The sequence below is a fragment of the Somniosus microcephalus genome, chromosome 33 (genome assembly GCF_052327205.1).
Source record: "Somniosus microcephalus isolate GS21.2 chromosome 33, FLI_Smic_1.0, whole genome shotgun sequence".
NCBI lineage: Eukaryota > Metazoa > Chordata > Chondrichthyes > Squaliformes > Somniosidae > Somniosus > Somniosus microcephalus.
In genome coordinates, this window is record NC_141019.1 from 22,430,615 (window position 1) to 22,450,751 (window position 20,137).

The window sequence follows — 20,137 nt, forward strand, 5'->3', positions numbered from 1 at the left end:
GTTTTCATCAGTTTCACTGATTTCCCTGATTACACTGATTGCCGGCTGTGGGGAGGGGGGTGCCACAGCGCAGCCAGTGTCGGAGCAGTGAATGACTGACTGCAACTTCAGGATTTCCACATTGGGATGCGCATGCGCTACACACTGAAGTTGCGGTCAGTTTCAAAGGGGTAGTAACAGCGAACGCTGTTCGTTCACTGTTATTATCCACCGCAAATTCCAGGCCAACATGTTTTAGAACTGACAAGGGAACAGACTCTACTAAACTTAGTTATGAGTAACAAATCAGGATTAGTTAATAATCTGAAGGTAAGGGAGCATCTTGCAAATACAGTAGTTACGATATGATTGAATTTGATATTAGGTTTGAGAGGACGAATCAAGAATCACAAACCGAGGTTTTAAACTTAAGGCAAACTTTGAAGGGATGAGAAATGAATTGACCACAGTAAACTGGGCTGTGCTGTTAATGGGTAAACCTACAGACAGTGGGATGTATTCAGAGAAGTAATTGGTACAATACAACACCCTAAAAGGCAAAAGCTTCATTTGTGTAGTTGAGCAAGCATGGTCAACAAATGAGGTAAGAGTTTAATGTGGGGAAGTGTGAGGTCGTCCACTTCAGATCTGAGAAAGACAGATTGGAATATTTTCTTAATGTTGAGAGACTAGAAGCTGTGGCGGAGCGAAGGGATTTACATGCCCATGTACATGCATCACAAAAAATCTAGTGCATGGGTATAAAAAATAATCAGAAAGGTGAATGAAATGTTGGCCTTTACCTCAAGGGGGTTGGAATACAAAGGGGAAGATGTGATGCTTCAGTTGTACAGAGCTCTGGTTAGACCCCATCCAGAGCACCACGTTCAGTTCTGGGCACCGCACCTCAGGAAGAATATATGGACCTTGGAGCAGGTACAGCACAGATTCACCAGAATGATATCAGGGTTTAAGGGTTAAATTATGAGGACAGGTTGCATAAACTTGGGTTGTATTTCCTTGAGTTTAGAAGGTTGAGGGTTGATCTAACTGAGATGTTTAAAATGTTAAAAGGATTCGATAGAGTAGATAGAAGCTATTTCCTCTGGTGGAGGAGTCCAGAACAAGGGGGCATAACCTTAAAATGAGAGCCAGGCCGTTCGGGGGTGAAATCAGGAAGCACTTTTTCACACAAAGGGTGGTGGAAATCTGGAACACTTTCCCCGAAAGGCTGTGGATCTTGAGTCAATTGCAATTTTTAAGACTGAGATTGATCATTTTTTGTTGGGTATCAAGAGATGTGGAGCAAAGGTAGGTAAATGGAGTTGAGATACAGATCAGCCATGATCTCATTGAATGGCAGAACAGACTCAAGGGGCTGAATAGTTTACTTCTGTTCCTGCCTTTCTCTGTTCCTACGTTTGTGAATCCTTGCTTCAGTGATGCAGTTGTTTTCAGTGAAACACTCGCACTATCCCAGACAACATTTCATCCATAACTGCATAGATCTGGGTGGTGAACCCCTCTACAATTGTCCCCAGAGCTTGCAGCATGTGTTCCACATAGACAAGTGACTTGTGCAGATAACAATTTCCATTTGTAAGCAGGCCCTGTGAGTTTTGACTTTCAGGAGCTAAAGCAGGACCAGTAACTATGCCAGACTTCCACTGAGTGGGTAGCCGACCTTCTGTGGATAACATTTACTTTACTTAACCCATCCACTGTGACTTGTCCTGTGCTTCCCCCCTTTAGACAGCTAACTAGATTCTCTGGGGTGTATGTATCTGTGCTGGTTCTTGGATGAAGTAGTGCTTGTGACATGTGATGCTACGAGGTATGGGCTTGCTCCGAGGCACTGGCTGCTTACGCACTCTGATGTACCATTTCTGTGGAAAGAAAAGTGTCAGGACTTTTGTTCAATTAACCAAATTGCAGCAACACTATCATTGAATGCCATTCTCTATATGTTGCTCAAGTTGAGTGTATGTCTACCTGACTATTATTCAGTAGGAAAACATTACACAATATGAACATTGTGGTACTAACCATATAGTCAGGGGCATTCCCTAACTTCAGTGTCTTCCATGCTCTCCCTGCCAATGATTTCTAATGTGGCCCCCTTGAAACTATCAAAGAGCTCTGTCGTCTCTCTTAACAGGCCAGCGTATATTTAGTAATGGTGATTGCATGCTATCTTGTTCTGCAAGTAGGGCAGAATTCAAACATTGAAAATACATAGAGCGCTGAAAATGTAACAAAGCAATGTAATCTGAGTGATATACTGGATGTTTAAAGGAAATTGGCATCACCTTGCTTGGTTCACTTACAAGCCTTGATTGTACTGGTTTTCTCTCTAGTAACCTTCACGATTGCATCTTTGCTGTACTAATTCATCACATTCAAATCAATGATTCATTCTCTTCGTTATCTCGTGACACCACTTGACTTGTTAACTTCCTCAGAATGTGTTTTTTCAGGGACAAGCAGTTTAAGGAGATGAACTTGTCAGAATTGACTTGCTTTCATTTCCATTTATGGCAGATGCATGTCATTGTACATTAATATTAATTGCTTAACATTGTGGCTTTCTTCAGGTCTGACATCTTTTGGACATCCTTCCAGGTCCGGCAAATTTGCAACACAACGTTCACTCTCTCCGCTATTTCCTGTTGTGCCTGGTGAACCAGCCACTCCTGGGGGCAGGAACGCCCCTCCTTCCTGACAGTCTCTCAATTCCCCCCCACCAGATTCTCAAGCAATTTGGTCATCAAAATGGCATTTTCTTTGTCTCCTACACTATATTTCCGCTTCCAAATTGCTCTCCGAACAGCTGTATTCTGCTGACCGGTTTAAGTGGTTCGTCTGTGCTGCAAGCAGGTGCTGGGTAGCATTACTGCAGAGGACAGATCTTCGGAACCCCCGCCCCCCCCCCGGCATGTTTATCAAAGTGAGGGATGTCAGTGCTGGACAATGGAACACTTTTCATATAAGCAGACCTCATATCCCCTAAGATCCAGAAGCTGCAGCCTTTCAGATTTCTGCCTCTTCAAGAACTTGTACCCTTCGGACTCACAGATCCAAGTTCATCAGTGCACCCTGCAGCCTCACTCCACTCTTAGATACTCCAAACGACAGAAATACCAACACACCACACAAGTTAATTACATGCTCCAAATTGAGTTGCTAAGTTTATTCACAACAATATTAATAAGTATAAGCACATTCCGAACGGCACAATTCTGTGCAATAAACGACGAGCTATGAATTCCCAGACCTTTGATGATACGCTCGGCAGTAAATGTTATGTAGGGGGAGAAATTCAATTCACATTGGTTTCCGGCACGAAATGAGTGCCATGTTCGGTACGCGCGCTTGCAAACGTTGGCCTGAGGCCCGATTGAAATTGGGCCACGGGCCTCATTGGCATTAAACAGTCGCGCTGCAGACGCCAATTGGGTGTCTCAACGGTGGTCAACAGCTGAAGCCTGAGCAATTCCAATCGGCCCGCAGGTAGCTTCTGGCGGGGGTGGGGGGCAGAATAGAGGGTGGTGGACCTGTGCCAGCAGTGGCCAACCGTATTTTTGTGGAGCCAGGAACAACACGCCTGCTCCTGGCTCCAGAGAAATGAAACTATTAAAAAGTTTTCCGACCGCTTATTGAGCAGCTTCCAGCGGTCCCTTTAAGAACCTCTGGTTACGCTGTTCTCGAGCACGCGTGGTGGCGTAAGCTCTGCCCATTTGCAGACCAGTTTTAATCAGGGTCCTACAACATGCATTAAGACTCCGATATGAATTTACAGGACACCAAATGCCTGTTTCAGGTGGGCACCCTGCACACCTAGAAGTCGCTTGCTTCCAATTTGGCAGCTGGCACACTTTCAGGAAAGATTGGGAGCAGGAAATTGTGACCCGAAATTGGTCCCCCCAACATTGGTGTTGAATAACGTCACTGAAATATTTCCCTTTTGATTTGTCCAAAGATCACGGTGAATTTGATGTAGACAGAAAAATGCAAATCTGTCTTGCTATGTGTTGTTTGCTCATCTGCCTCTCTGTCAATGTCTGTTTCGAAGTGAATTGAGCACAGAATAGGTATTGTTCAGGCCTCAGCAATGCGCCTACTCAATTAACATAGTAAACTAGTCTAAAGGTAAGAACAAAGAGTATTTACAGCACTCCAGATAGGCTGGCCATCTATCAACCATCTAGACACTTTTAAGTTAAATGGGGTAAGTGAAATATGTGCATGTATGAGGCTAGTTCTTCTCCAATCTAAAAGTACTCTGTGACAAGACCACCTAACCTACCACATCTTCTGACCTCTCACATCTCTTACATTGTTAAAGCCGCTTCCGTGAAGTTTGAAGGGGTAAAAACTTTTATCGCCAGTCACCAGCTAATTACCGGCATCAATACTAATGTGCTGTAGAATATTAATGATGATTTCTTATCATTCTAGGTTGAAGAACAACCATTCTATGAGGACAACATCTACATGTACATATATTTTGTAATCTTCATCATCTTTGGATCTTTCTTCACATTAAACCTGTTCATTGGTGTCATCATTGACAATTTCAATCAACAAAAGAAAAAGATAAGTGTTCTTTGTATGAGGAAAAAATAAGTTCTGTGTCATAAACCACAACTTCTACAAGAAGTAACTCAGGAAGTACTACTGAACGGCCAGCTGAGGGCGCCGTCCGAGGAGTATAAATACTCGGGCGTGGGCCCACCTTGGCCAGAGACAATCTGGAAACAGGAAGCTAGTGACTACTAACTAGACCTCCATGTTTTGTTACAAGTCGATTAAAGCCTTGCTTTATGTACAACCAAGTGCGCAGTGAGTCTTTATTACGTCATTCTGATAATAGTTTCTCACTATCTTTTTAACAAACCCTTAGAGACAAACCATCCATTTGGACTCCAATGTCCAAATATCAAATGCTCAATATTATTTTCAATATGAAGAAAATTTAATGTAGTAATTATGTCCTTCAATGTCTTCAGAATTCTTTCTAATTATGATATGATTAGAATATTTAATAAATGTATACACTAGTGATATCCAATGGCAGAACATCAGTGCTGCACTGACCTTCACTCTTTTTTTTCTCTGTTATCAACAAATTATTTCTCCACTCCTCTTATTAAGTTACTGACTTCCTGTTGGGTTTTGGCTCCACAGGGACTGCTCAACCTCTGAATCTTACCCAAGTGGTTGTTATTTATGTGCGAGTCCTTACTGTGAGATTGGACTAGAGGGAGCATCACAGCTGAGCCTGATCCTATCCTCAGTCAACATCGACGCATGCTGCCAGTGACTGTTACCCCATGTCTTCAAATGAAGTTGCTAATGGGCAGCATGTAGATGAATAGGAGGGGGCCAAGGATAGATCCTTTTGGGGACTCCAGAGGTGGGACGAGAAGCCAGTGCTGGAGATACTCTGGCTACAATAGTACAGGAAACTCTTTTTTATCTGGCACCGACTGGAGCGGCGTGGTGCCGGTTTATCAAAAAGTCCGGATTACAGAGAGGTATAGTTAAAAGGTACGAGAGCTCCGTACACAGCAACAAATCCAGGCTTCCCTGTTGCTTAGCAACAGGTGCAAGAAGCCCGGCCACAGACCAAGCGTCCCTGTTGCTTAGCAACTGGTGCAGGAGCCCCGGTTACACAGCCACAGATCCAGGAACTGCCACTAATATGAAGTAAAACTTACCTGAACCTACTCCTGAATTTTGCCGGTTAACAGAGATTGCCGGTTATTTAGGTGCCGGTAAATAGAGAGTTTCCTGTATAGGTGAAACCAAGATAGGGCAGTCCCACTGAGCTGGACAACTGAGGAGTGGCGTTGGAGGGGATGGTGTGGTTGACTGTATCAATGGCTTGCAGATAGGTCGAGAAGGATGAGGAGGGATAGTGCACCACGGCCGCAGTTACAGAGAATGTCATTTGTGACTTTGATTAGGGCCGTTTCAGTGTTGTGGCAGGGACAGAAACCTGATTGGAGAGATTCAAATTGGAGTAGGTAAGATGAGCATGGATTTAGAGGCGACAATACATTTAGGGATTTGGGAGAGGAAACAGATGTTGGAGATGGGCAGTAGTTTGCAAGGACAGAGGGGCAAGGGTTGATTTTTCTGAGGAGGTGGTTAATGACCGCAGTTTTCAAAGGGAGAGGGGCAGTACCTGAGGAGAGGGAACAATTTACAATGTCAGCTAGCATGGGGGCCAGGAAGGGAATTGGGGTGGTCAGCAGTCGAATAGTCTTGTGCCACTTACTGTCGACGCTCTCAGCTGAATAATGCCACTTGGATAAGAGGCTAACCATCATCTGTGCAACTGCATCCCAGCAAAGAGTCATTGACTTAATGAGGGGAGGGAAGAAAACAACTGAAAATATGTACACCGTACAATTCCTAAGGTTGTAACCAGTTTCTCTTTGTTCTCTTTACTTTGGAGGTCAGGATATCTTTATGACTGAAGAACAAAAGAAATATTACAATGCAATGAAAAAACTGGGGTCCAAGAAGCCCCAGAAGCCCATTCCAAGGCCACTGGTAAGCAATGCACGAGAACTAAAAGTGCAGCAAATAATTTAGACCACAGATGGAATCAGTCAGAAATGCACTGGAGTTTTTGGACTTAACTCATTTAGCGATTGGTTACCAGCTGCTTCCGGGACCGTGACCAGTGGAAACGAGGTCTCTGACAATTACCACAGATATCTTGGCTATCCAGCCTGTAAACATTAATAATATTCCAGATGAAATCCTTGTAACCTTAATAGTGAACATTGTGTGTAAATTTAGCAATGAGACGCTCTTGTTTTAACTCTCTGGCTCTTTAAATTACTGAAGAGGAAGTAGTCTTTTGGCTGTATTTCCAATATCCCTCCTAGTTGGCTCAATCACTGTTCCTTCAGTTCTCAAAATGGTTGGTTCTGGATAAACAGTACAGGTAAATGCTCAGCCTGTACACCAGATGGCTCTGTTTCAGGAATCTAGATCTAAACTTGCTTCAACAAAGCAATTCACGTTGTTACAAAGCTGGACAAGTGCATTCTATTATGAGGCATTTCGCTGGGTCCCACCTTTTTTTCTGTACCCAGCTCCTAGGTGATGTTGGGGCACCCGAGTATGAATCCCTCTCCCTCTGTATGAAGGTGTGAAGCAGGTTTTCATATTCTGAATAAATCAAAGACATTTTTTTCCTAGATGGCAGGGTGCTATACTTCAAACACACTGGATGGAATATACTCTTTGTCAGATACTATCGTTTTTTTTCTGTGTTTTGTTTTTTTACAGAATATAATCCAGGGTGGAGTCTATGACTTTGTCACTCAACAGGTTTTTGACATCACCATCATGATCCTCATCTGCCTCAACATGGTAACAATGATGGTGGAAACAGATGATCAAAGCAAAGAGAGTGAACTCATTCTGTACTGGATCAACTTCATCTTCATCATTTTCTTCACAAGTGAATGCGTGCTCAAACTCTTTGCACTGAGGCATTATTATTTCACAATTGGGTGGAATATATTTGACTTTGTGGTTGTGATCCTTTCCATTGTGGGTGAGTAATAATATTTAAAGAGCATTGTTAAGTTTAACAAATGAAGAGCCCATGTTTGTCGAACAGTGCACTCATAGTGTACTCAACAGTAGTGTAAAGGCACCAGTGATCTACTGATTAGATGGGCAACTATGTTTGGCAAGCGAGAAGGTCAATACAGGACCAAAGAGTAGCAAACATTTACAATACTCAGCACCCCGGTCATCAGAATCTGGTAACATTCCAAATTTGGCAAGGATTGGGTTCTGTGATAGGTTTTCACAATGTTCTTTCACCTTTGATCTCTAGGTGAAGGCCAGATAAATAGATGAGTCCTACTTGAAATGTGTTTTATCAACTCCGATAATCCAACATTACATTGTCATTGTCTGAGGCCATAAGGACAGCTGATGTACGAAATGAGGGGCGGGGGGGAAGTCATAATACTGCAGTACAGTGTTAGTCTGAGGCTGAGGTTAAGATGCATTGTTGGGGCAGAGTAGTCGGAGCCTTATACTGAACTTGGCCCATGGTGTCTGTTATGTAGGAGTGCTTGACGCTGATATTGGGAGTCAAAAGCATTTAATTTTCTTTTGTTTATTGTGCTTATGGAGACGAGGCATGTCAGCTAATCACTACAGCATATAAACTTTTTAAAAAAGTGAAACGTTGGGGCAATTTAAGCCTAACCCGCCCGTCGGGAAGCTGACGGGATCGGGAGCAACCCCGATTTTACACTCGGTTGAAGTCGAGGGAGGGTATTATCGGGCGGGGTGTAAAACCACCCGATCCCGTGGGTATCCCGCCCATCGAGTTAGGTTAAAATGACCCCCTTTGTGTTTAAGACGACAATTGTGTTTTCTATTGGTGCTTGTCTGTGATATGAGTGTTCAAGGTGGGATGTGAAATTGAAAGAACAATGTGCAGAACACACATACAGGTGCTTATTGGCATCGCTTTAGCAGTCACGAGGAGATCTATCCCAACCCAGAAACCATGCAACCTGTTGCCGACACAGAAAGATAATTTTTTGTAGCTGCTGCAGTCTTTGGATTATTCCGTCTTACTTTCCCAACTGAACGACAACGGCATGGAGGTTCAATAACAGCAAAAGGGATAAAACTAGGCGCGGATATCTCTTTCCGTCTTCATCCTTCCTTTGACCTTCAATAACATGAGTAAGGGAGTTCTGCACCCCCACCACAATTGTCTTCCCTCCTCTCCTTACAGAAGTGACACGTGCTGGGCTACAGTTCCACAGGTGTTGGATGTCTTGTGGTACCTTGCCCAATGGGCCATTCTTTATACGTGAGCCTAGACAATGAGTATTGGCAGACTATCCAACTGTGGGCTGAGGGGGGCAGGGTGGGCATCAAGGCAAGCCCGAATTCCCCCCCTCATTCGATATCCATGCATGCATTTTCTAGTAGGAGTCACTGGGCAACAATCAGGAGTTGGAACTCTGACTTTATTTTTCCCTCCATCGCCCATGGAATCCCTTAATGCCAGTGAGCACGAACCAGAACCCGAGACCCTCCTAGTCTGTGTAGCTTAGTACCTTACAGCAAGGCTTTTCATTAATCCGCCAAAAAACTGTGAATATCATCGGAACTTTGCATTTTGTGTTCCAGGATATAACACAATCCAAATCACTTACATAACTGGAAAATTACACAGCTGCTGTTCAGCATATACAGGATATGGAACAAATGGAAAAACTATGCAGAACAAATATAGAAAGAAAACATTTTAGACTTTTATCAAGCCTTGGGGATTAGGCTGCATCATATATTGTAAATCGGAATATGCTAGCGCAAAGATTACCATTCAACCTGGGACTTCCCCCTCATCTTCATGCAAAAATGTCTTTAACAACAGAGATAGGTGCTTCTTTGGGCTAAACACCTACTGAACATTATAAATGTTTGACTGCATATTACCCACCAGCAGTAGCGCACTGCTCTGACAAAGGCACCTCCAGACCTGTAACAGTTATTGAGGTTTACAGTTCTAGCTGTGCAGTTAATAAAATGTGACAGTTCATCATTAAGTTAATGATATGAAGTGAGGAAATTAATAAACAGTAGATAACTGTTTTGCAAGATATTTCTGCACCGCCTGATATCATTTCCTTAGTTATTTACAGTACCGTGTTTCATCTGTGGCAGATAAATTGCTTTAAAGCAGACATTAACAAAATCTCTTCTATTTCCTTAGGAATGTTCCTGGCTGATATAATTGAAAAATACTTTGTATCACCGACCCTTTTCAGAGTCATTCGATTGGCTCGAATTGGTCGTATTTTGCGTCTGATCAAAGGAGCCAAAGGAATACGAACGCTATTGTTTGCCTTAATGATGTCTTTGCCTGCCTTGTTCAACATTGGGCTTCTGTTGTTCCTGGTCATGTTCATCTTTTCCATATTTGGAATGTCTAATTTTGCATACGTCAAGAAAGAAGATGGTATCGATGATATGTTTAACTTTGAAACATTTGGCAACAGCATGATCTGCTTGTTCCAGGTCACTACATCTGCCGGTTGGGATGGTTTACTCTTGCCAATCTTAAACAGACCACCAGATTGTGACCTTGAAAAGGAGAACCCAGGTACTACTGTTAAAGGAGACTGTGGTAATCCATCTGTGGGAATATTTTTCTTTGTCAGTTATATCATCATATCATTTTTGATTGTTGTGAACATGTACATTGCCATCATTCTGGAGAACTTCAGCGTGGCTACAGAGGAGAGTGCTGAACCACTGAGTGAGGATGACTTTGAGACGTTCTACGAGATCTGGGAGAAGTTCGACCCTGATGCCACACAGTTCATAGAGTATAACAAGTTGTCTGACTTTGCTGATACCTTGGAAGCACCTCTCAGAGTTCCTAAACCCAATCACATTGAACTCATTGCCATGGACCTGCCCATGGTGAGTGGAGATAGGATTCACTGTTTGGATATCTTGTTCGCATTCACCAAGCGTGTACTTGGTGAGAGTGGCGAAATGGATGTTCTCCGGCAACAGATGGAGGAGAGATTTGTGGCGTCTAATCCCTCCAAGGTATCCTACGAGCCAATCACTACCACTCTTCGACGCAAACACGAGGAAGTTTGTGCCATCATTATTCAGCGGGCTTATAGGGCACATTTGGCAAGGCGAAAAATCACCACCAAAGGAAGACTTCCGTATTCTAAGCCTGGAGGGCATGCAAATGAGAATGGTAACACCAATCAAGAGAAAAAGGAAGGAACTCCCTCCACTGCATCACTGCCATCGTACGACAGTGTAACTAAACCTGAGAAACAAGAGAAGGATCGAAAAGGCAATGATAAAGGCAGAAACAACCAAAAAGACATCAGGGAATCTAAGTTGTGAAAAAAATTCCATTTGCAAGCAAATGTTGTTTACAGACTTTAAAAAAAAGTATATAGAGATATATATCAATGCAGAACAGTGACCCAATTTCTAGAACAAAAAGAACTCTCATCTAGAGATCTATACCAAACATAATCTGCTTACAATATAAAGTTGTTGCCTAGACGGCAGTGACCTTCCCCTGTCATGACACTAGGACCCTGTACAGCAAAGGGGATTCAATAAACTCCAACAGGTGGTTACTGCATCTACAGTACTTCAGCAGTCACTGCAACAAAGGACAAACAAAATGGCTGCTAGGATCAGTACATTGCCAAGGGGGTCAGACAGACAGATTTTATTTTCTCATTTTATTTCACTCTTTCAGACAAAAAACAATACCAAGGTTTGTTTGACCATGCAAAATTATGGTTGCCTCCTTTCATTATCTGTTCTGCAAGTGTAACATTTAGCCCATGTCATTATTTTTAGTCACGGTTTCTTTCTTATATCTGCATATTTTTCTACATGGGCTCCATGTTGTTGGGGGATAAGGGGAGGTAAGTGGGGGGGTTTTTCGGACTGAGGGGGACTTGCTCAGGCCGATTCCAAAAAAAAATGTGCTCGTTCAATGCATAGAAATGATTTGCATGATAGCATGCTGTGATCAGAAATCATGCATGTAGAGTCATAGACCACAGACACAAGTACTTTGTCCACCCAGTGGTTTTGTCTGATGGCTGAGGCGTTCCACTGTAAAACATACACTATATTGGGGGACAGCCTAATATCATGCCCTTCACAAGTATTTACAAACTCTTTAATGAATCATTCATCCAACCTCAGTAGAAGTAAAAAAGGGGGGTTGCGTGTATGTTTAATAGCTAATGTTCTGAACATACAGCCATTGTTGCACATAAATTGCTGCTCTGTATCCTCCTTAAAGGGGAAAATTAAAATACAAGAATGGCTTGTTGTATTTAAATTTCAATGTAAACCAAAACTAGGGCTTTAAAGATCGTTCATTTGTATCTTGCAGTATTGATTAATCACCTTCATATTGCAGAGTAGACATTTTATACGGAGGTAAGGAATGCTGTGTACATGGCAATTTATCTCTGTGGTGCAATTTTTGGGTACTGGATAATAGGGTATACGCAACACCAAGATGTGTATTAATCCAAGTTGATACAGTTTTTGAATTTCCAATATCCTTTAAAAAGAAAATGAACATTTACACCTTCATCAGTGATGGTTTGCAGTTGGCACTTTGATGCATGTTTTTCTTGCTTCTGTAGTCACATATAATGTTTTTTCTCTAATAATCACATTTGTTTAAAAAAAACAATGAATAATAAAAAAAAGAAATAAATATAAATAGCACGACAAGTCACAGTGCTGAGTGCAAGTGGCAGGCCGTGCGGCTTCATTTCATTTCATTTACGGTCATCCTGCGACAGATGACAACCGAATGAGGAGTCATGTTTTTCCCCTCGTTAGCTTCCCCAATTAGAATATGATGTATAAAACAAACAAAAAAAGTCATACATATATGTACAGGCTATGTTGTAAGCAGCACAAACGAATGCTGAAAGGTGTGGTTGGAATTTTTAAGAGAATATTATAAATATTGTAATATATCATTTTATTTTATCGGCATGCATTTTTTGTAAATACAACAAAAAAAAAAATTACAAAATTAAATCGAATGGCTTCAGGCGGATGCCATTGTCACAATTGTTATTTTGGATCCATGGATACTTTTTCATTTGTTAACATCCCAATTCTAGAAGCAGAATGGCGAATTGTAAAGACGATAAATTTTAAAAACCCACTGTTCTCTGGTTCTCTGTGCAATAAATCCATTTAAGACCAAATCTGTTCAGAATTAGATTTTTCGCGCTAATTTGCAGAGATCAGAAACTGGCAAAGGAAAGAGTAGGCGGCAAAATAAATAGTGCAATTAGAAAGCAGCAGCATATCGTGGATGCATTTTGTTTTCATTTTTGTTTTGCAGCAAGATCCTTGATGTTATCCAGCGTCAATTCCGGGGCTCATGGGCTCACAGTAATTGCCTGTCCTTACCTAAACTGCTCTGAATGGTATCAATAGAATGGGGTCATAAGAGCAAAGAACCAAGCCCCATCCTGGTTTTCATTTTCTGCCACACAGATGTGAACTGTAATTTTAAAATCTTAGTAGTAAACTTGACTAGTAATGTGTTAGTGAAATGCATGGTGGATGATGCTATTACCCAAACAATGATGGCTAAAGCTACATTATTAACACAGTCTAACGAATAAATATTACACTTTTTACTCTACCAGGTTGAGGCTGTCTTGGTGTGGATTTTTGTGTTCGGTTCTTTTTTTCGGGGTCTTGTTTCAAAGGGGTACTGTCTTCAATGAAACAGTTTTTACTCGGCGCAAACCCCCCCCCCCCCCCACCAAAATGTGAGCTGCTTGTGGCAAAAATGGTGCACTGCTCTTGTGCCTGTTTCTCTCTTTCCCCCCCCCCCTTCCTGCAATGAAGACAGTGCCCCTTCGCAGCTCCAGACTCCATTGTGCACCACTGATTACAAGTAATACTGTCGAGCCTTAAGGTCTGTACCCCTTTCAATGCCTAACGTATTAAAGAAGAGTTGACAGTTGTTTTTATCCTGTCTGTTTTAAGGGCACCCTAAGCACACAGAATATGCCATTGTGAAATTATTGACACGATCTTAAATGGAGAAAACAAAGTGTACGTTGTGTTGGATCCATCTTCACAAATGTGCATGAGATTGCAGTTAAGCCTAAAGAAGGATTCTGGCTGAGATTTGTTTCCCAAGAAACAAATACAAGGCCCTGAATGCTGCAGTGGGTTAACTTACTGCTGTAATAACAACAGAAAATGCTGGAAAAACTCAGCAGGTCAGGCAACATCCGTGGACAGAAATTTGAGTTGACGTTTCGGGTCTTTGGAAGAAGGGTTCGACCCGAAATGTCAACTCAAATTTCTGTCCACGGATGTTGCCTGACCTGCTGAGTTTTTCCAGCATTTTCTGTTGTTATTTCGGATTTCCAACATCCGCAGTATTTTGCTATCGTAACTTACTGCTGGGCCTGGATTTGAATGCAGTCTGCATTGGTGAGATGAAAGTCTCTTCCCTCTGCTGGTTATAAGTGTCCTGAGTGAAATGCATTTGGGGGGTCGTCTCCTGGTTGTTATGATCCAATAACACAAAACTGGCCATCATTCAGGACTAATTGACACATTAATTGCCAATCTCGGTCAGAGAGAGCATATGCTTTGCTAAGTGGAAAAAAAATCGCACTGGTGCAATAGGAGGTGCTCTTCTGAACCTGAGGGTAGGGCTCACTATTAGGACAGAGCAAAGGGAGCTTTGCTCTGCATCTGGCTGTGCTATAACCTGATCTTGAAGTGCTTGATGCTGACACCGAGTGACAAAAGTGGAAAACTCTTCCACTCCTCACTACTGGCATCCTTTTCTCCACTCCCATAAAAGGTGAGTTTTGCTAATCTTCACACTTCTAATTGTTCTGGGCCAAAAATGCTGCTATGAAAGCAAAGGACTCCTAGTCAGCAGTAGAAAATAAACTTAAAAAATAAATATACAAAGGGTGATTCTACAATTCCCACTGCCAGCAAGGAGCTGCACTTGCAGGGATTATGGGATGGAGATAGGCCTATAATATTGTAGCCTCCAGTTTCCCTGCAAGCATGGCTCCCAACTGGGAATGTGAGATTACGGAGTCACCTTTACCAACCCATAACTTAATGACCGTAATGAACTCAAAGTGTTCATTGATCTATTTTATGTTCACACATTCAGCTCTGCATCATGTTAACATGATCATTGGTGTGTTAAACACCATAACTGATGCCTTCTGTGTGTCAGCTTGACTCAGTTGGTAGGACTCTCGCCTCTGAGTCAGAAACCCTTCGTACCAGGACCTGGGCTCAATACCTAGGCTGACACTCTAGTGGGGTACTGAGAGTGCACTGCATTATCGGAGTTGCCAACTATTGGATGAGATGTAAACTGAGGACCCATATGCCTATTTAAGTGGAGGTCAAATATCCCATGGTACTATTTGAAGACAACCAGGGAGTTCTCCTGGTGTCCTAGCCAGCATTCCTCCCTCAACCAAAAACAGACCAAGTAGTTAGTCACTTCATTGCTGCTTGTGGGATCTTGCTGAGCGCAAAATGGCTGCTGAATTTTCCTACATCGCAATGGAAAGTAATTCATTGTGTGTGGTGTTTTGAGGTATGATGAGGCGCTATATAAATGCAAGTCTTTCTTTCGTCCCATTCAGTATTGCCTAAATATATCCCATAATATTACATTGCATTTCACACTGATGTTCTGAAACACAGCCAGTTTCTACACTTCTAATGCTGTTGATAATCAGACAGCATCTATGGACTTTTTGATGCTGTTTTATCTACTGAGAAATCTTAGCAATATGCCCCATTTTTTTCTTGGTGTTATTTGGCAGCACTTTCTCCTGAGTCAGAAGGATTAGAGCTTGTAATCAAGGCTGCCATTACAATGCAGTACTGACAGAGTGCGATCCCGTGGTACTATTCAAAGAAGAACCAGGCTTCTCTCGGTGGTCCTAGACAACATTCCTTCCTCCACTGACGATAACAAAGGTCACTCATCTCTGCTGTTAGTGGGATATTGCTGTGCGCAAACCGCTGCTGCTTTTGCCTACATAATCACTGCACTTGAAAGTACTTCATTTGTATGTGAAGACCTTTGAGATGTTTCTGAGAAATGCGATCAGGTGCTTTATAAATGCAAGGCCTTCTTTCTTCCCATTCATTATTGCCTAAATATATCCCATAATAATGTATGGAGGGAATGCTGCATTGTAAGGGGTGTCATTCTTTGGATGAGATGTTAAACCAAAGTTACCTCTGCTTCTTCTACTGGTTCAGGTGGACATGAAGGTCCCAGGGTAGTATTCAAAGAAAAGCAAGGAATTCTCCCTCGTGTCAATCAACCAATAATACCTAAAACAGATTAACTGGTTATCGTGGCGGCGGTGGGATCCTACTCTGCGCAAAATAGCTGCTACTTTTGCCTGTATTGCAGCCACTGCATTTCAAAGTAATTCATTGCTTGTTTCCGAGAGGTGTGATAAGGTGTTACATAAATGCAAGTCTTTCTTTCTTCCCATTCATTATTGCCTAAATATATATTCCATATTGCACTGCATTTCACACACAGGTTCTGAAACACAACCAGATTCTACACTTTTAATGTTGAACAGTCAGCATCTATTTACACTGACTTTTTGATGATGTTTAACCACCTGAAGAAACTTAGCAGTACGCTTCATTTGTTTTCCTAAAAATGCTATGGTGATACTTGGCAGCACTGTTGCCTCTGAGTCAGAAGATTGTTCAAGCCCCACTCCAGGACTTGACCATAAAATCTAGGCTAACACTCCAGTGGAGTACTGAGAGAACACTGCATTATCAGAGGTCCCGTCTTTCAGACGAGACATTAAACTGAGGGCCTGACTGCCTTTTCCAATCAACTGATCATTCATCGCCTTGCTGTTTGTGGGGATCTCGCTGTGCGCAAAATGGCGGCTGCAATTGCCTGCATAACAACAGTCACTGCACTTCATAGTAATTTGTTGTACGTGAAGTAGTTTGAGACGTTTGAGAGATGTGAAAGGTGCGTTAAAAAATGCAAATCTTACTTTTCTGCAGTATTGCAAATCTTTTTAAGCACAAGATTAATTTGAGGGAGATGGCATGCAATTCTTAAAGGGACCTTCTGACACTCAGATTTTATACCTTGACGATGGATTAATACTACTGATGGCTGGGTTTGCTGATAAATTGTGGTGCAGGATGAGAGCGAAGAGAAGCCTATGCTTCTTACCATCTATCATTCAGTGTTGGGTTTCAATTACAATTTGCTTTGTTCTCTCATCCCTTTTGCTTTTACTTTTTTCTCTTTGATTAATTCTTCTTGTAAGCTGCCCCAATGGCTCTGTTGGTAAAAGCACTGTTTGTTATGGAACTGAGCCAGACAGACCAGGAGGGTTCAATCAGTCTGTGCTCAGTTAGCTGCTATCAGCTGGACATCAGTAGTGGCACTTCAATGGGCTCAGTACACGTGGGCAAGGGAGGGGAAAAATCAGCCACGGTTCCAGCTCCTGATTGTTATCAGATGAGTCCTTCTAGAACGTACGCACTTGTGGAAATTGAGTGGTACCAAGATGGAGCTTATTTGTGATGTTGCTGAAGTCAAATAGCCTGGTAATACGCTCTAAGCTCGCACATGAAGAATAGCTACTTGGTCAAGGTAGTAGAGGGCACCTGCCATTCTTGGAACCATAGGCCAGCACGATTTGAACCTTTGGGAGAGAAGGGAACCAATTTGGAGGTGGAAAACTATATTATCTTCTCTGTTTAATTGGCTATCTTCTCTGATCTTTGTTCCAATCCCATGGTGCAAGGTCCAATCATATCAAGGATGATCAACAGGTACGTCATCAAATTTCAGGACCAATTAATCAGTCAGTATAAGTCTCTGGAGATAGCACTTCCTCTCGCTAGTCTTTTTACCTCTCTCAAGTATAGGGAGCAGTGTGATACCCAATTCTGATTTTAAGATATGAAAAATAAAAACATTTAATTAAGAAAACGGAGAGGAATTAAGTTTGTGTGTCTTGCTCATAAGAGGATGACACTCTTCTTCATTGTTTCAACAAAAAAAACTAATTAATACACTCCTTGTGTTAACACCCTGCTATGTACCATATATGCCAAAAAATAATCTTCTAATTAGATTTCCCCTCAGTGATGCTCAGTACCACTGAGTGCTGTAATACTAAAAATACACCACTTCATCCTTTTTAAAAAATAAAGTCAACATTTTTTCTCTGGCAGCCATCTGGCTTCTGGCCAAGGCAAGGCACAGTGAGAGATCGGAGGTGTTTCAAAACAAGCTAATTCAGAAGGAACAGGGCGAAGCAATGGGTTTAAAACATTATCCTTTCACCTCTGGTTCTGCATTTGAATCCAGTCCAGACTGACTGGATGAAAGTCTCCTCTCCGACATTTAGAAATCCAAAGTGAAATGAATTTCAACCTAGTTCAACCTATAACGCAAAACTGCTCAGAATTCAGCATAGGTTGGCAGCTAGAACCATTTGTGAAGAAACTGAAGGAGCTGACACATATTGTACTCCCAAAATCTGATCAAGACAGAGACAGAATGGGGGTAATCTTGACTTTGTGTGATAGTGTATAATGGATGATAGTGAGTCGGCAGCCCATTTTACAGCTGTCCAGATTGTTATTTCCATTGAATGGAAATAAAACTCGGGAGAGCTGTAAAACAGGCTACCGACTCACTATCATCCATTATACACTAACACACAAAGTTAAGATTACCTCCAATATGTTTAAAGTGGGGAACACAAATGTGCAGTGCACCCATTTACTGTGTGTAAAATGGCTGCTGCTCTTGCCTGTGTAAGTCACTGCTTTTAATTGTTTATGAAATGCATTGAGACATCTCTGAAGGGCATGATAAGGTGCTAGATAAATGCAAGTCTTTGAGTTAATTAGCCATGCTCAGTCTCCTTCAATGTAACAAAAAGCATTGTTATCCCATTAGAAATTGTTTAAGGAGCCGTGGCAGAAGAATATGGGCATCCTTAAAGTGGATGCAAGCCTGACTTCTCTAACACACGAAGGTTCTTGGTGCTTAAACCTGATGATAGTCCAGGTCCACAACCACCACACTGCATGAGAGTTTTATGACTAGATTCCTCTGTGATACTGGCATTGATAATCTGTTAGGAACTACCAAGGATATGGGAGTTGAAGGAATTAACCTGTATATTTGCCACTGGGTAGCAGACCCTGTTTCAGAGCCAAATGAGGAAATCATTGTGGTCCAGATCTAGACAAAACCATTAAAAACTTTTCATAATCTGGGAAAAATCTCCATCTAGAAGAGCAGGAGCATCTTCTCTCTTTTGTATTCCACATTCTGTACGTTACAAAGGGAACTCCTCAATTTCAGAATGGTAGCTTTAAATTCATGGAGGTTCAATAGATACCCACGGAGACTGAGGTAGAACATATACTACTTGGGGTGAGTGGAGACAGAACCTTTCTTAAACATATTTTTCCTCTAGTACCTTTAGTCTGACTAAGCAGCTTTTCTGAGGGGATGCAATCTTTTCCATCTTTCAGAAACCTACTTTCATATTTTCACCAGGGGAAGGGGTAGAATCAGATTCTTTTTAAAGGAAGCATGGGCTACGTTGATCTCAAGTATTTAGGAAATAAGAAAAAGAATAATGTTCTGGAGTTCCACCATTTAGTTGCAGCTCAGGGATCAGGGCCACCTCTCCAGTGCACACTTTTTTTTAAAAAGATGGTGAATTTGAAATGATCTGCCGAAGACAAATTGAGGTTTTAATTCAATTGCTTCCTGGTTTCCAAATGTGCTAGACCCAAGGAGGTGAAACATGCTTGTCTGCATTGTTTGATGATTGGCATTTGTAAGCCAAAATAGAGCTGTAGGAGGAACCCCTTAGAGGTGATAGATTCACTATCAACTTATACTAGTGCTTGCCTCTTCTCTCTCTCTCTCTCTCTCTCTCTTTGTCTGTGTGTGTCTCTCTCTCTCTATCTGTCTCTCTCTTCACCTCATGCAAAGCTTTTTTTACACACAGTCTCACTCTACCTGTACCTGGGCCTTTGATTCTGTCCAATTCCATTAAAATGGGTGCTCTCCATGTTTTCTACCCACTTCCTCTGCCTTATAGAAGTGTATGGCCCATGCCATGGTAATGCTAATTAGTTACTTGTGGAAAGAAAATCTTGATAACTCACCTTGAAACAACTAGCCACTCACTGATCTCTATGTCTCTCTCCACCAGGACCCAATCAAGGTAAACTTGGTTTGGCTGCTCAGGTGGACATGTTGCCAAGCCAGTGGTTGCTCTGAAGAGGTAATCCAGATATGGTTTCTCTCAAAGGTCTGACCTCCTCCTCCTCCATTTACTCAAGAATTTGGAATAGTTTCACCCAAAGCTGTGAGTGGTTCAGTCTATATCATGTTCAAGTCTATGTGGGTCTTGCTTAGTATTTTCCAGCAGAGGGGTTTGGGGAGGGCCTCTTACTAGGTACCCTCAGGTTTCAAGGGTCAAGTTGGAAGAGCCACACAGACACAACAATCCTAAATAGAGCCTAT

The 20,137-nt window shown here is 42.0% G+C and overlaps 1 protein-coding gene across 2 annotated transcripts in view; it reads left to right on the forward strand.

The window, feature by feature from the left end:
• Positions 1-13,217, forward strand: part of LOC147097002 (sodium channel protein type 8 subunit alpha-like) — a 243,430-nt gene extending 230,213 nt beyond the window's left edge. For both annotated transcript variants that reach the window (XM_085972723.1, XM_085972724.1), the window contains 4 exons: positions 4,438-4,575; positions 6,436-6,540; positions 7,288-7,558; positions 9,755-13,217. In XM_085972723.1, coding sequence (XP_085828849.1) covers positions 4,438-4,575; positions 6,436-6,540; positions 7,288-7,558; positions 9,755-10,914 — 1,674 coding nt within the window. In that variant the 3' untranslated portion in view covers positions 10,915-13,217. The remainder of the gene's footprint in view (positions 1-4,437; positions 4,576-6,435; positions 6,541-7,287; positions 7,559-9,754) is intronic.
• The last annotated feature ends 6,920 nt before the right edge of the window (positions 13,218-20,137 follow it).